This window comes from Chiloscyllium plagiosum, unplaced genomic scaffold (genome assembly GCF_037043375.1).
Source record: "Chiloscyllium plagiosum isolate Xiang-an unplaced genomic scaffold, Cpla_swu_hap1 HiC_scaffold_17, whole genome shotgun sequence".
NCBI classification, from domain to species: Eukaryota; Metazoa; Chordata; class Chondrichthyes; order Orectolobiformes; family Hemiscylliidae; genus Chiloscyllium; species Chiloscyllium plagiosum.
This window is the reverse complement of record NW_028270155.1, coordinates 66,417,209-66,433,756: the sequence shown is the minus strand read 5'-3', so window position 1 is coordinate 66,433,756 and position 16,548 is coordinate 66,417,209. Positions and strand designations below refer to the sequence as shown.

At 40.7% G+C, this 16,548-nt stretch overlaps 1 protein-coding gene across 3 annotated transcripts in view; it reads left to right on the top strand.

The window, feature by feature from the left end:
• Positions 1-464: 464 nt before the first annotated feature.
• Positions 465-16,548, top strand: part of pdpr (pyruvate dehydrogenase phosphatase regulatory subunit) — a 65,003-nt gene continuing 48,919 nt past the window's right edge. For 2 of the 3 annotated variants that reach the window (XM_087996027.1, XM_043707236.2), the window contains exons 1-4: positions 468-598; positions 2,454-2,752; positions 5,662-5,795; positions 6,643-6,724. In XM_087996027.1, the coding sequence (XP_087852153.1) occupies positions 2,490-2,752; positions 5,662-5,795; positions 6,643-6,724 (479 nt within the window). In that variant the 5' untranslated portion in view covers positions 468-598; positions 2,454-2,489. Of the gene's footprint in view, positions 599-2,453; positions 2,753-5,661; positions 5,796-6,642; positions 6,725-16,548 lie in introns of all 3 variants that reach the window. The other variant, XM_087996026.1, reaches the window with a different exon arrangement.

Below are 16,548 nucleotides of genomic sequence, written 5' to 3'. Positions count from 1 at the left end.
CTATGCATCTCTAGGACTCCAAAACAAACTTTTCACTGTCTACGTGACAACAATAAATCAAATCAGATGGACGTGTTGGTCACTTGTTGTTTGCAAGTGGCTTAATGTCAAATTTTGTTTAATAATTTGGACGGGGAGCCTTAGGTGGTTTCATAAATCTGAAGCTGCTGTACAAATGTTGTTATGATTAGTGTTAAATCCCCCACTCTTGATTTGGATTCCACAACCACCTGATGAAGGAACAGCACTCCGAAAGCTACTGCTTCCAATTAAACCTGTTGGACTATAACCTGGTGTTGTACTTTGTAACTTTGGACACCAACTCCTCAGTGAAGTCCTGCGCCTGTCAATCATTCTCCACCGGGCCCGGAGGGAAGGGCGGGGTCTCTGACCACACCTCCGCGCTCATTGGGCGATGCGGCGGTGCTGGTGATGCGCGATGACGTCAGTACGTCCTGTAGGTAGAGGCTTGGCTAGGCCCGGCCTGGCCGCTGGTCGCCCCTTGGATGTGACCAGGGGCTGAGGTTGTCGGCGAGCGGCAGGCACATATACCCATAAACACACACCAGCAATCGCGGCCTCGGCCAGTGAACCCCTGGTGAGTGAGAGACCAGCCCAGAGGAGGTAAAGGGTGCCCGGTCTGCCGAAGGAGGAGGCCGGGGTCAGTGTGAAGGGCAGCGGCTGGGACGGAGGGAGGACCGGGGATACCGCCAGCCTGGCACCTCTGCGAGTTTGGACCTTGTCGCCCGCAGCAGCTCCACTCGGGGTTGGGTTGACGAGCTGCCTTCCGTCAAAAGGATGCCGTTCGGCCCCTTGTCTCAATGCTGGACCTCTCCTGGAGCGCGCGCGCTTCACCAAAGTGTCAATCTCCTGACTTTTCCCTGTGGTTCTGTTAATTCTTCCTTTTCAGGCGATGATCCAATTGCCCTTTGAAAATCTTAACGAATGCTTTGCTGTTCCTAACTATTTGCTATGTGAGCAAGGTTATCTTCTTGTCACTTGCTGCTTTTCACACTTACAAGAAATTTGTATCCTTTGGTTTGCAATCCTTCCACAAATGGGGATAGTTTCTCCCTATCTATCTTATCCAGACTGCTGATGGTTTTGAGAACTTTATCAAATCTCCTCTCAACCTTGTCCAGGAAGAGCAGTCCCAACATCCCCAATCTTTCTCTAAGAAAAGTTCTTCATTCATGGGGCCGTACTCATGAATCATTTCAGTACTGCCTCTCAAAACTTCACACCCTAAAGTGTGGCACCCCCAAAACTGGATGTAGTACTCTGGTTGAGGCTTGAATAATGTAACTTTCTCACTTTGGTATTCAGTGCTCTTATTGGTAAAGATGAGGATGATGCATATTCTTAACAACAGTCTTGAACTGCCCTCATCAAAGATTGATGCACTTGTACATCGAGATCGCTCTGCTTCTGCACCCCCTTCAGATTTGTGCTCTTTGCTGTATAATACTTATGTTCTTCTTACAAAATGAACTTTCTGAACTATCCTCATCATGGATACAGATGTAGTATCTTCTGGATGTTTTGAATTTTTTTTTATATTCCTGATGCTGCATAAGGTAAACAAACAAATGAGGTTAACAGTATATTTTCACTTTACTAGGTTTTTTTAATAGAATCGGTCAATATCTCACAGAGCTGAGTTTGTATCACATTGAAAAGTACCATGTTTCCTTAGATGAATACTTCATTTGGAGTGCTGTATAGACTTGTTTTAGTTTCAAACCCACAATGTCCTCACTTCTCTTTACCTCTGCAAACTGCTTCAGTTTTCTGAAGTGCAGGGATTGCACTCCTCCAACAATGTCCACTTGCTTTGCTCAACCAATTCTGGTCATGCATCAGCGTACAGTCAAGAATTGCTTTCTCACTCTTCTTTAATATCACTCTTCTCACTCATCCTTATTAAAGGATTGGACACTCTGGAGGCAGGAAACATGTTTCCGCTGATGGGTGAATGCCGAACCAGAGGACACAGCTTAAAAATACGGGGTAGACCATTTAGGACAGAGCTGAGGAAAAACTTCTTCACCCAGAGAGTGGTGGCTGTTGTGGAATGCTCTGCCCCAGAAGGCAGTGGAGGCCCAGTCTCTGGGTTCATTAAAGAAAGAGTTGGATAGAGCTCTCAAGGATAGTGGAATCAAGGGTTATGGAGATAAGGCAGGAACAGGATACTGATTAAGGATGATCAGCCATGATCATATTGAATGGTGGTGCAGGCTCGAAGGGCAGAATGGCCTACTCCTGCACCTATTGTCTATTGTCCTTTTAAGACTAATTCACTGTCTGCCCCTTTGCTCACAGCATTAATTACATCTCAATCTGCATCAGTATTTGTCCGTTGATGTGCCTTGGGATGCTGTATTCAGTTAAAGTTGTAGAAATACAAGTTGTTCTTAGTCTATGTATCTAGAATTTGTATTTTGCTATTTCAGATACTATCTATCCTGTTGGCTCTTTCTTGGTGAATCATGAGGAGCTGCTCTGTACCCAAGCGGAGCTGCCTTTGGGCTGAGATGTTCCCTCGGCTACTATCAGATGTCATCTGCCCTTCACAATGCCATTTGCCCAAGACCTGTCGGAGGCGAAGCTCAACAGCACCCGTTTCGAATGTGAGGCCATTACCTTCTCAGGCTCATGTTGTGATCTGTGGAGGAGGGATTGTAGGGTCATCAGTGGCATATCACCTCTCCAAACTGGGCTGGACTGATGTCGTATTACTGGAGCAAGGGCGGTAAGCACTGATCAAAGGCTGTCAAAGTATTTGGTGAAAATATTTTTGTTATCTAATTCTCTAAAGGTAGTTTTAATTAAATGAATTATGATAATTTTGATACCTTTAAAGTGAGGAAAAAAAATCAACAAGACATGCAATCTGCCATACAATACTTCAATGTAATTGTAACGCTGTTTATATAAGAACAGGTTCAGTTTTGTTTTGTTGGGCTCTTGTAGATTTGCACTTGAGCAATAACTACTTGAATGAACTTGTAAAGTGTGTTAGTGCTTTTGGGAAATGTGCATTTCTTGGAGTGGAGGGAACAAAATACAAAAAAATCAGATATTCAAAGGAAAGTGTACATCATACACTCAATAATGCCAGGGTTTTACATCCTTTTTGTTATCATTCCAATTCAGATACTGCAGTGGAGGTGAAGTGAGGAGGAGGAAGCAATTATAAATGCAAATGCATTTTTTCTGTCCAGACTAGCCTGAGGATGTTAATAATGCAACATTCTGCATGCATTGTGATTTCTAATCCTCTCCCCGATTTCTCTTGTATGTGGATGGTTTTGGAATTCACACCAGGGCACCACCAGCAAGTGATGTATCACAATAAGGGAATTGGGAAACTGGCAAACTCCTCCTTTGCCCTGATCCAACTCTAGTTTTGTCCCAGGCCTCCCTTCATTTAGTGGGATCGAGGCGATTTCTGATGCTGTCATCACTGTGATTGGCTTCCCTCTTTTTATTTTTAACCTTCTCTCAGATGATGGCAAGAAACATTTTTATTTTCTTTAGCACATAGCTGAACCACTTCAATTGAACGTGTTAACCAGATCAGAAATGAAGGCAAACTAATTCCAAGGTTTTCCTGAGTAAAATAAAGCAGAGTCAGAGAAGAAAAATGCAATATATGAAACATTAACATCACCCAAGTAATGAGCTTAAAAAGAGCAGTTGCAGTTTAAATTTTTTCTGAATTCTTAAGTTGCAGGAGTGAATCCTGAGGTCCACTGTTTAGTTTTTCTTTGAGAGCAGTGAAGATGGCAGATTTCTTGGCAAAATGTTGCATTTTCATTAGGCGTTGACATTTACAGTTGAGAGAGTCTTCCAATTCTTGCATACACATTGTTTTTTCCTTATCTCTGTCCTATGACCCAGACTTAGCTGTTGATATATGTCTGTTTGTACGTCACCACTCTGCTATTGTTTTTCAAAACTGTGTTATCTGCAGCCAAACTTCCATCTCAATGTATAACTTCCAAAAAGATATGAATCAACCCTGATCTGAGTTTAGTGTCCCTTAAGATTAGATTCCCTACAGTATGGAAACAGGCCCTTCGGCCCAACAATTCCATACCAACCCTCCGAAGAGTAACCCACCAAGACCCATTCCCCATGTTCACCCCTGACTATGGGCAGTTTAGCATGACCAATTCACCTAACCTGCACATCTTTGGATTGTGGGAGGAAACCGGAACACCCGAAGAAAACCCATGCAGACACAGGGAGAATATGTAAACTCCACACAGTCAGTTACCCAAGGCAGGAATTGAACCTGGATCCCAGCACTGTGTGGCAGCAGTGCTAACTACTGATCCACCGTGCCGCCCGATATTGTCAATTTAATCAACCTGTTCAAAGATGTTAAGACATACATCAAGGGCAGGTGAGATTTGAACTTGGGTCTCCTGGCTCAGAGGTAGGGATACTACCAGTAAACCACAAGAGTCTTGCTGTCCTTTTTTGACATTGCTAATTTTTCTCAGATTGTTCCTCATTGTCTTTTGGTTTGACAAGCTTGGCCGAACTTTGTCAGCTGATCATAACAGTTATTTTGGGTCAGTATTTATCCTCTGTTATCCAATTTTTATTCCATGAAGGTCTCATGTTCAAATCACAGGGACATAGGAACAGGAATGGGCCATTCAACCCCTCAAGCCTGTTCCAGCATTTGGTTTGTGGCCTAACTCCATATATCATCCTTTGGCTCATATCCCTTCATACTTTGCTTAACAAAAATTATCTATCTCAGATTTAAGCATCCACTGCTGTTTGTGAAAGTGGAGAATTCCACTCATCAACTCCCATTTGTTTGTGTGGAAGTGCTTCCTCACATCTCCCACTAAATGGCCTGGTCGTGATTCCCTAGCTCTAGAATGAAATTAGATCATGGAAGTGAAATATTAACAACCTAGGTTTACCAACATCCTAATTTCTTTTCATTTTCCTTATTAACTTAGACCTGTTAATATCATAACTGAGAGTATATAGATTCAAGAAAATATCATGCAGTCATTTTATGTGCAACAAACTTTGTTTGAACTGGCACCTCAAGAAGCAGTACTCAAACTGGCAAGTTTTATACCTAAACTACCACAAAGTTTTCTGTATTATCGTGATCTTCATGATATTTGAGTAGTTAGTTGAGGGTGCAATTGAAATAGGATTAGATTTTATTGTCATTTGTACTCAAGTACAGGGGTACAGTGAAAAGTGTGCAATGTTGCCTTTCCTAGTGCTATCTTAGGTACACACATATCTAGGGACAAAATCTTAAATACACAGTAGAAAAATAAGGAAGTTAAAAGTTCAATGTTACATTCTCTCTGCTAGTAAGGTTTACTTAAGACGTGATTTATGCTGCAAATAAAGTAAAATAGTATTGTGTATCCCACCTTGCATAACATTTCTATTACTTAGTGTGTGTTTTTACATTCAGTAAGTAGACCTTTTGATCAACTGGCACACTCATGGTCTCATAGGTGCTGGTTCATAAAAAGTTTGTTATATTAGCATATATGGGTGGCCTCTTGAATGTACCATGGCACAGGAGTGAAGGAAGGTGGTCGTGACAGATGTGATAATTCCAGCATTGATACCTTCTATCATCTCCCTTGGTTTTGTTGATGTTAATAGGTTAGCTGCAGGAACTACACGACTCTGTGGCGGCATTGTAAGCACGGTCAAGCACATCAGCATAGAAACAATGATGGCTGACTATTCAAACAAACTTTATCAGCAGTTGGAGCAAGAAACTGGAGTCCAGACAGGTAAGAATTTTGCAATTGCTTGTTTTTCCTGTGGGTTGGACCATACAGACGCCATACATTTTGATGTCTTGGGCAGGAGTACTTTAATAGATCATAATTGATTAACTGGATTAACTGCTCATTTATCAAAGCTCTTCAACTATATTTGCAACAGGGAATGGTTATAATGTATTTGTGTTTACCTGAGGAGTGGTTACAGTCTTTACTTTGCCATGTTTACTTAGGAAACAGTAAGAGTTACTATTGACCTGGAAAGGGTCAGTATGGTGCTTGCCTGTTGACATGAGTGAACTTCAAGCCATTAGATAAATAAGTTAAATGAGCTTAAAATTGTTTACACTCATTTGAGTCACCAATATTAATACTTCAAGGTTCCAGATACTTGATCAAAGAATTTATGCTGAAATTCCAGTGTAATACTGAGGCTGTGCTGCACTGTTGCTGGTACTGTCTTCAGGATGATGAGATAAAGCAGTCAGTTTTCTGAAGGAAAAAAAGATGGACAATGGAACTGAGAAGAGCCATTGTTCTGGCCAATATGTATCCTTCAGTGAGATTATCGGATTGTGATTGCTTTTCTCTGTGGAGTCTATAGTGTATGAGTTGACTGCAGAGTCTCTTATATAGCACCGATGACTGCATTTGAAAATGTCTTTTGACTGTAGAGTGCTTGACAATGTCTGAAGTTGTGCCATTATAAATGCAATTTTCTTTCTATGGGGAGAGGTTTGTTTCTGTTTACATGTGTACGTGGGTGGTTATAACATTTGCAAGTTGTGCATCATCAAAGCGCACAGTGAATGTGCACAGAACTGCAGCTTAAACTAGGTCCACTTGTATTTACCAGGTTACATTCAGACTGGTTCAATCTCACTGGCTCATACTCAGGACAGGCTCATATCCCTGCGACGTCTTGTCTCACGATTACAGTAAGTAAAATTGGTTTCAGACCTATAAGAATTAATTTGAAGTCCCTTTGGACAGTTTGTTCAGTGATTTGAAGGAGATTTCATATTTATAACAGTTTCTTTATTTAAGCATAAGTGAAAGTTGTTACATAAAGTATTTGAGCTTCAGCGTCCTTGAATATTTTTAAAGCAGGTGGATAGGCTCTTGTTAGGCAGGGAAGTCAAAGATTATGAGAGGAAGATGGGATCCTGGAATTTGAAACCCAAACAGTTGGACCATAGAATTTGCAGAACAGGTTTAAAGGGAGGCGTCATCTGTTTCTGCTCATATTTTATATACATGTAAGTATGATACGCCAAATAATCACACCTTTGCTGAAACCTTTCGATGATGACTTTCTAGCCACTTGAGTGATGGCAGCAAAAACAATCAATGATTTTTTTTTGGAATGAATGAATGATTTTTTTTGCCACGTGTATTTTAGTGAGAAAACAGTAAAATACAGCAAAGCTTTTCTACTGTTGCCATGATCCAGCACAATTTTGAATAGTTTTAAGCATAAGAAGAAAATGGAAAGATATAGCTTAAAGAGAGTCCATCAGTTCTGAGCCAGTTCATCATCAACGATACCTGCGCCACTATCCCTTCTCCACTGCCCTGTCTCTGGCTACATGGAACCAATGATTTCTAAAGGAAATTGGTTGGATACTTGAAGGAAATAAACTTGCAGGCCTACGTTGATCAAGTAGGAGAATAGGAATGATTGATTGAATCGATACGAATTTCCTGTGGATTAATGGGCTGAATAGCTTCCTAATGTGCAGTAATTGACTCTATAAATACTGCTAGGCTTGGTGGTTTCACATTAAAGAATTATTTGCAAGCAGTTTCCATATCTCCTCTTCTCAAGCACTATGTCTGAGAAGGTAGTGACTCCCATGAATGGGTTAAGGTTACTTCTTTGACAGGTAAAGCTTGGAATCTAAATCTTCACCATACTGTGACATTTGACACCTAACATCCTCAGTTAAGTTTGTAAATTCTTAAACCGGAGGGTTTCTTGCTGACACAGTCAACCACCAGGCAGTCTGGGAAACCATGGGTCCCTGTTCGTATCAAGAAGGATAGAGAATCCATTATGACATTGCTTAAGAGCCCAAGGGGTTTGTTTTCAGTGTGTGATTTTCTTATATCACTGTGAGCAAAGATCCAGTTAAGAAACTTTAATGACATGAAACATAATACAAAATATTTTGCTTGTTTAATTTTTTAAACAACTGTCAAAAATGTTTTTAGATGTCTTTGTGACATTTAGTGTAAATTAAGCCATGTCAGTTTCAATAAATGCACAAAGTGCCAATTTACCTTTTTGTCTCTAGCCTTTGTACCTTTTAAAATAGCTTTTACAATAAATTTAAACTTTTATGTCCAGATTTTGAAACACAAACTATGATGGCACAAAAATACTACCTTTTTTTATCCCTCCCAATGAATTAAGAATCAGTTTTTAAAATAACCAGAATTATTACCATCGCTACTAAGAACTTTTTCAGATCATTTCCAAATTATTGTATAGTTGCATTCTCCTTCATTCACACATATCAGTGCCAACAGGATAATTCAAGAATTGCTTTGAACCCCATTCAGTTTTTGTCATTCATCAAAAAAGTTAAATTTTTGATTTGTATGTTTGATGGTCTCATGTTTGGAATCAGTGATCCTGAAACAACCTAGAACTAAACTCAGTAAGCAGTTTTTACAATTTATTAGGTTATTTAATATCTACTAGCAGATTTTTTTAAATTAAACACAAATCGAACTCATTCTTCAAGTGTCTTTCCAAATGATTATAATATGGCTGAAGAAATGGCTAACCTTTTAGAGATTTAAAAAAAAACTCTGCAGCCATAGCCAAGGGGATCAAAGCAGACATACAATTATTTTAAAGAGACAGTATACTGAAATCTTGCTGCTTTCAGCAGGACGGATGGGATCCTTCCTCTTCTCCTTTAAACACTCAGAATAATTTCGGTCGCTGTGATCTGATTTTCGATGTCTGCTGTTTGCTATCTAACCTCATTTGGAAAAAGCCGATTATAATTGTGACACATTAGTTACCTTTTTGAGACCTACGTAAAGGGCAATGTCATCAGTCAACAAATTTCTATCTACTCTACAGGTTCTCTAATATCTTAAACTTTTCAATTCAAAAGATCCAGACAAGGAATGCAGCCAACATTTGTTCTGTCCTTGCAATTTAATTATTGAATTCAGCAAGCCATGTTGCACTCCCTTTGACTCCATAACATATGTTCTAAAGTGTGCTGTGATCAAGGCTTTGTACAGCTTAAGAATGACTTCTACCTTTGAGCCATAAAGCTCAAAGTTTCATTCACCTTTTTGATTCCGTTTTGTACCTGATCGTGGGTATTTTAAGGATTGTGTACCTGAACCTCCAATATTTCTAAATTTTCACTATTTAAAAGATACTTTGGCTAAATTGAATGATTTCACATTTGCTGATGTTGAAATCCATTGTCTGTTTTGCCTGTGCTTTTACCCAATCACTTAACCTGTCAATATATCAGTGTAATTTTGCGTTTCCATTATCATTTGCTCTTCGGGGGGGGTCGGTGTGAACTTGTTGGGCCAAAGGGCCTGTTTTCACACTGTAGGGAATTTAATCTAGATTTCTTAGTGCACAACCTATCTTTTTGTCAGTGGCAAATCTGGATTGGTGGCTTTCTAATCAATTATTTAAAAAGTTAATAAATAACCAAATTGGTGAGGCCCAAACACTGGTCTTGTAGGACCCCACTAATTACATTAAGCCAATTAAAATATCTTCACATTTGATGTACTCTCAATCTCATACCATTCAACAAATTTTTTCACAAGATCAAGAATTTGCTTTAATTATATGTACGTTATCTTCAGCTAATTATGACTTAGGAGAAATGTGATCACTTACCTTCTGGAAATCTGTGCAAGTAACATCCTTAGATATATGTCTATTCAGTATTTTAGATTCCCCTTCAAAAACTTCAGTCAGATTCATCAGGCATGGCTCAATCCATGCTGGCAGTCACTGCTCAGCTGAATATTGCCTTGAAATTCAGTCACCCTATCCTTAATTGTAGATGAAGGTAATTTTCAAATAAGAAATGTTAGGTTAACTGCTCCGCAATTCTTTTCTTTTATACCAAGTATTCTGAACCCCTCCAGAGTAAATGTGATGATACCCTGTCACCTGCACCATTCAAGCACTCAGTGCAAAAAAAATGAAACAATGGGGCTGCTTTCCCTGGAGCGTCAGAGGCTGAGGAGTGACTTTATAGAGGTTTATAAAATCATGAGGGGCATGGATAGGGTAAATAGACAAGGTCTTTTCCCAGGGGTGGGGGAGTCGAGAACTAGAGGGCATAGGTTTAGGGTGAGAGGGGAAAGATATAAAAGAGACCTAAGGGACACATTTTTTGCGCAGAGGGTGATGCGTGTATGGAACGAGCTGCCAGAGGAGGTGGTGGAGATTGGTACAATTGCAACACTTAAACGGCATCTGGATGGGCTTATGAATAAGAAGGGTTTACAGGGATATGGGCCAGATGCTGGCAAGTGGGACTAGATTAGGTTGGGATATTTGTTCGGCATGAACGAGTTGGACGAAAGGCTCTATTTCTGAGCTGTACATCTCAATTACTGTAATCAGTTGCTGTTGGCCAAGTGAGTAACCAAGGTGATACTGAAATTTGGTCATTTTGATGTTGCCTATACCTTTCAGGCATTTTTTTCATTGTTTTCATTGTTGATTAGCTTACTGTAAATTGGTTTAAAACAATTTTGCCCATTAACCATATTTCCTTTTATTGGAAACTCTAAAACATGGGGTCACTATTTAAAAGTAATTCGTCACCCATTAAGACAGAAATGAAGAAATTTTTTGCTCTGAGGGTGGGGAATTAACAAATCAGCCAGCATCATTTTGAATGGGGGATCCAGGCTTGAGAGGCTGAGTGGCCTATTTCTCTTACTAAATTTAAAAGGACATATCCACTTAATCTATCAATATCTTATTGTAGCTTTTTACTTCAATCTGTGTTGATTACAATACTTTGTGTCATCAGTAATAGTACTATGTAATGTTCAAATTGGTTTAAAATATATTTGCAAGTCTTCAATTGAAACTGCATAAACCTGTATTTTAAAACTCTGAATTAATTATGAAGATTTTGAAAAGTTCAAATTCAGTTTCTACCAGGTGATTGTAACTTCACAATTGAAATTAGTCCTTTAAAACGATTTCTTTGCCTTTTACAGTTAACTGAATAAACAAGTCAAAAAATCATAGCGGCATCTCGAATATTAAATGTAATTCACAATTTTCTAATTGTACAATTTTAAATTGAAATGAATGTGTTCAATTAATCATATTCATTCTTCTATGCACCTTGGAAATATTGATCCATTTAGTTGTGTTGCTGACAAAGGATGTATTTCTGAAGAAAAGAAAACCGTAACTTTATAACCATTCTAAGTGAGGAGACTCGCACAAACTAAAATTCCTGGAATTTTCTTTCAGTCAGTAATTTTTTCTGTTTCATTTTCTTGGCACAAAAGCAGGTTGTAGTTCAGCACTGGTTTCAACTCAAGTATTTTTTTCACATTTTTAACTGTTCAGTTCACTTTAGTTCTCTAACTCTCTGCTCTTTATTTTTATCTGCTGAGAGGTGAGAGCCACTGGAATTGGGTTAGCATTCACCATTCCTGCTTTCTGGTTGCTGGCCTCCTTTTTCCCCTCAGTCTCTCTCATTACTCTGAGAATTTTTATCATTTTGTTGAGGGCAAACATGATCTGCATATTATAGCAGCAGCCTGCTGTTACTTTTCTTGCTTTTGTCTGGAGTTATTTGGCCCTGGTTCCAGCCTTTCGATCTGAGTCACCTTTTGAATTGTGAGAAAGAGGCCATTGTTATCTGTCACACATAACATCTTGCATTTCTTCGTTTTCAACACTGTGTATGCCATCCCTATCTGTCAATTTTTGATAAGAGGCCAGGCCTCAACTGCTCTGAAATGACCAAGTCTGCCACATGAACTTTTCAAATTTTTAAAATGTTGTTTGTTTGACTCTATCTTCCTGAATTAATTTCCCTAATTGTTCTGATGCACGCAAGTGACTTATGCTCATAGAGTCATACAGCATGGAAACAGACCCTTGGGTCCAACTTTGAGCTGACTAGGATTACAGTGCAAGATATTTTCCTGTAAAGTGATGTTCCATGATTGTTTGGCAGACTCATACAAGAGTTGTCCATTTTGTCTTTTGAGCCTGCTCCTCTATTCTAAATGTATAGCTGATCTGCCTCAATGCCATTTCTTGCATTAACCCCAGATCCCTCGATGTCAATAATATCTATAAATTTATTGATCTATATCTTGAGCACGTTCGTTGACTGAGCTTCCACAATCCTCAAGGCTACACGTTTAATCTTGAAATCAACTTTGAGCAGACCTGACTTCCCAATCTGACCTCGTTCTGTTTGCCAGCATTTGGCTCATAAAACCTCTAAACCCTTCCTATGCATGTACTCATCCTAATGCCTTTTAAATATTGTAATTGTAACCACCTCCACCACTTCCTCTGGCAGCTCATTCCATACAAGCACCACTCCCTGCGAGAAAAAGTTACCACTCAGGTCCTTTTGTTATGGACCAGACCAATCTCCTTCAAAACATGTCAAGGAGATAGTCTGGACAGTATTTTGTTTTCTTATTTTTAAAGGCAAATGCCAGGCGTTGCATTCCAGATGCAATTCGATTAAACAAACTATCAGACTTGAAGCAAAACACACTTTATTCATACACTATAGTTAAAATACAGATAAATAAAAATAAAAGAATTGGCTTAACTGTCAGTCTATCAAAATACTTAACAAAATAATAAACTGCCCATTAACCCTTCCAATATAGTAGTATCTCATAAACACATTTTTGGCAAAGGCAAAGTCAGTCAAATAGATTGAGGAGAAAGTGAGGTCTGCAGATGCTGGAGATCAGAGATGGAAATGTGTGGCTGGAAAAGCGCAGCAGGTCAGGCAGCATCTAGGGAACAGGAGAATCGACGTTTCGGGCATTAGCCCTTCTTCAGGAATGAGGAAAGTTGGTCCAGCAGGCTAAGATAAAAGATAGGGAGGAGGGACTTGGGGGAGGGGCGTCGGAAATGTGATAGGTGGAAAGAGGTCAAGGTGAGGGTGATAGGTCAGACTGGGGTGGGGGCGTAGAGGTCGGGAAGAAGATTGCAGGTTAGGAAGGCGGTGCTGAATTTGATGGATTTGACTGAGACAGGCTGGGGGGAGGGGAAATGAGGAAACTGGTGAAATCCGAGTTCATCCCTTGTGGTTGGAGGGTTCCTAGCCGGAAGATGAGGCGTTCTTCCTCCAACCGTCGTTTCGCTGTGGTCTGACGATGGAGGAGTCCAAAGACCTGCATATCCTTGGTGGAGTGGGAGGGGGAATTGAAATGTTGAGCTACAGGGTGGTTGGGTTGGTTGGTCCGGGTGTCCCAGAGGTGTTCCCTGAAACGCTCCGCAAGCAGGCGGCCTGTCTCCCCAATATAGAGGAGGCCACATCGGGTGCAAAGGATGCAATAGATGGTATGTGTGGAGGTACACGTGAATCTGTGGCGGATATGGAAGTTTCCTTTGGGGCCTTGGAGGGAGGTGAGGGGGGAGGTGTGGGCGCAAGTCTTGCACCTCCTGCAGTTGCAGGGGAAGGTGCCGGGAGTGGAGGTTGGGTTGGTGGGGGGTGTGGATCTGACGAGGGAGTCACGGAGGGAGTGGTCTTTACGGAATGCTGATAGGGGAGGGGAGGGAAATATATCCTTGGTGGTGGGGTCCGTTTGGAGGTGGCGGAAATGGCGGCGGATGATGCGCTGTACATGGAGGTTAGTGGGGTGGTAGGTGAGGACCAGTGGGGCTCTGTCCTGGTGGCGGTTGGAGGGGCGGGGTTCAAGGGCGGAAGATCGGGAAGTGGAAGAGATGTGGTGGAGGGCATCGTCGACCACGTCGGGGGGGAAATTGCGGTCCTTGAAGAAGGAGGCCATCTGGGATGTGCGTTTTTGGAACTGGTCCTCCTGGGAGCAGGTGCGGCGGAGTCGAAGGAATTGGGAGAATGGGATGGCGTTTTTACAGGGGGCAGGATGGGAGGAGGTGTAGTCCAGGTAGCTGTGGGAGTCGGTTGGTTTGTAGTAGATGTCCGTGTTGATTCGGTTGCCTGAGATAGAAATAGAAAGGTCGAGGAAGGGGAGGGAGGAATCTGAGACTGTCCAGGTGAATTTGAGGTCGGGTGGAAGGTGTTGGTGAAGTGGATGAACTGTTCAACCTCCTCGTGGGAGCACGAGGCGGCGCCGATACAGTCATCGATGTAGCGGAGGAAAAGGTGGGGGTGGGGTCAGTGTAGTTGCGGAAGATGGATTGTTCCACATATCCTACGAAGTCAAATAGATTGTCTCACATGTAATTCTAACAGCAGGAATAGAATCCCAGATTTTAACTGCAACAGAGAGAGGAAAAACAGTTTCTACACTAAGCAACTGCTACTGAAAGCTAAATTAAACATCCTGGTTCTGTGGGAGCTTGACCCCAACCATTCAAGTTGCTTCCATTGTTCCACCTTTTTTTTTTAGAAATCCCAAGGCCTCTCAAAACTGTTTACTTTACTGGCTCTGAACAGACAGCTCTATACCTCTGTCTCAACCTCTTTTTATTAAACGAAAAGGACAAAATATACCTCTTAAAGCCATGGTATTTTCACACTTTTTAAACCTTTCTCCTCGCACCTTAAACTGATAACCTCTAGTTTTGGACTCCCCCATCCTCAGAAAAAGACTTTGGCTATTCACCCTATCCATGCCCTTCATGATTTTATAAACCTCTATAAGGTTTCCTTTCAACATCTTACACTCCAGTGAAAAAGCCCCAGCCTATTCAGCCTCTCCCTATAACTCAAACTCTCCATTCCTGGCAACATCCTTGCAAATCTTTTCTGCATCCTCACAATTTTAACAATATCTTCCTATAGAGGGGCAACCAGAATTGTACGCATTATCCTCAAAGTGGTCTCACCAATGTTCTGTACAGCTGTAACGTGACGTCCCCTTGAAAGTTTTCTTTCCTTAACTGACAAAGATCCTACTTAGACCGAAATATGTCAAGAACTATTAGTCAGCTCTGAGTAGGTCACTGTGTTTGGGCTACCTTTGTTCTGTCTTTTGGACAGGATCATAGCTGACTTCATGTTTTATCCAAGCATAAATGAAACTTGATGCACATTGGTATTTAAGCATAAGCTTACAAAGTACAAATGAAAACACGTCATTGACCTTTTGGTTGTAGGCATGGCCTGATCCTCATTTCTCCCACTGACACATTGACCCCCATTTGGATCAGTATCTCCTCTGGCTCTACTACACTGAGAATGGCCTGACCCTTCTAGGATAGTATTTTCCAAACTTGTTACTGATGTGGCCTCATCTTACTATTCATAAATTTGTGTGACCCCCAAAGTGAGAGTGAGTGGAGGGTGGATGGAAGAGTTGTTGAATGGGTAGTTGGGTTGTCATTGAGCGAGGCAAATGATTTTATACAAATCTTCAGATGAAGACTTCCATAAACCTTGGCGACAAGAATGATGCGTGCGAGTAATGGAGCTTTTGTGCCAAACATTGGGCTGGGGTGTCCCACTGTTTGCCATTGCACTCATTCAAAAAACTTCTCCATTTTAAATACATCATAGAAGTCCCTGATTAATTAATTAGAGAATTGAAATAAAGATTGATCAGGGTAGCACAAAGCTGAATCATTGACAAACCAGTTGCCATTGCAAAAAACACAGGTCAGAATAACATAGGAAAATGTACATCCACATAGCTGTTAAGGAAAGAAAGATTTGCATATTAATAGCTCTTTTTACAATCACTGGACATTTGAAAATGTTTTATAGCCAAGAGAGTACTTTTTTTACAACAGAAATTATAATGTGGGAAATGCATAGACAATTTACGTTTAGTAAACCCCATTGATGTTGGTTAAAGGATGAATATTGGCCAGGACATTGGGAGTAACTCTCCTTTTGTTCTTCAAAATAGTGTATTGAGTGTGAGTTTTAAAGTTCTTGTATTACTATCACAATAGATGCTCCCCTATATTCATAGCTAATTGATCATGAATGTGTTACATTTGCACCAGTCTGTGATAAGAATAGGCACAGATCTTTGAAAAATCTTATTGTGGCACAACAATTCTTTCAGTATAACCTTAACTGCACAGTACTAAATAGGTAAGTTCAAGAACACACTCTGCTAAACTTTTGATTTCGTTGTGCATTTCCCTTTGGTAAGGGAAAGAGGACAATTAGGCAAGTATTTCCCACGGTCATACTTGTACAAGTAATTGGATTAAATGGTGTTCAAACAAAGCACATCTCTCTCAGCTGTAGAGCTCTGTGGGTCATGGGAGGAGCTGAAAGCAGATGTCCAACTGTTGGGAAACAATTCAAAGGACTCTGGCGTAGTGAACATGTTAGGTTAGGTCAGTGATTGTTGAAGTTTCGGAGGATGCAAATGAGAGGATTGGATGGGTATGTATAGTGCATGTACACAATTTCAAGATTTACAAAATAGGGCAAACTGAGTCCAGTTTATAATCAATCTGGGACATGGACAATTGCTTCAAATACAGGAGAAGCCACTAAAATTCGAAATGGAGCAGAAAGAGATACCTAACTTCTACTGGGCGGTAATGTACAAAAACAAACAACATGCAGTGGGTAAAGGCAGCAGCTGTGAA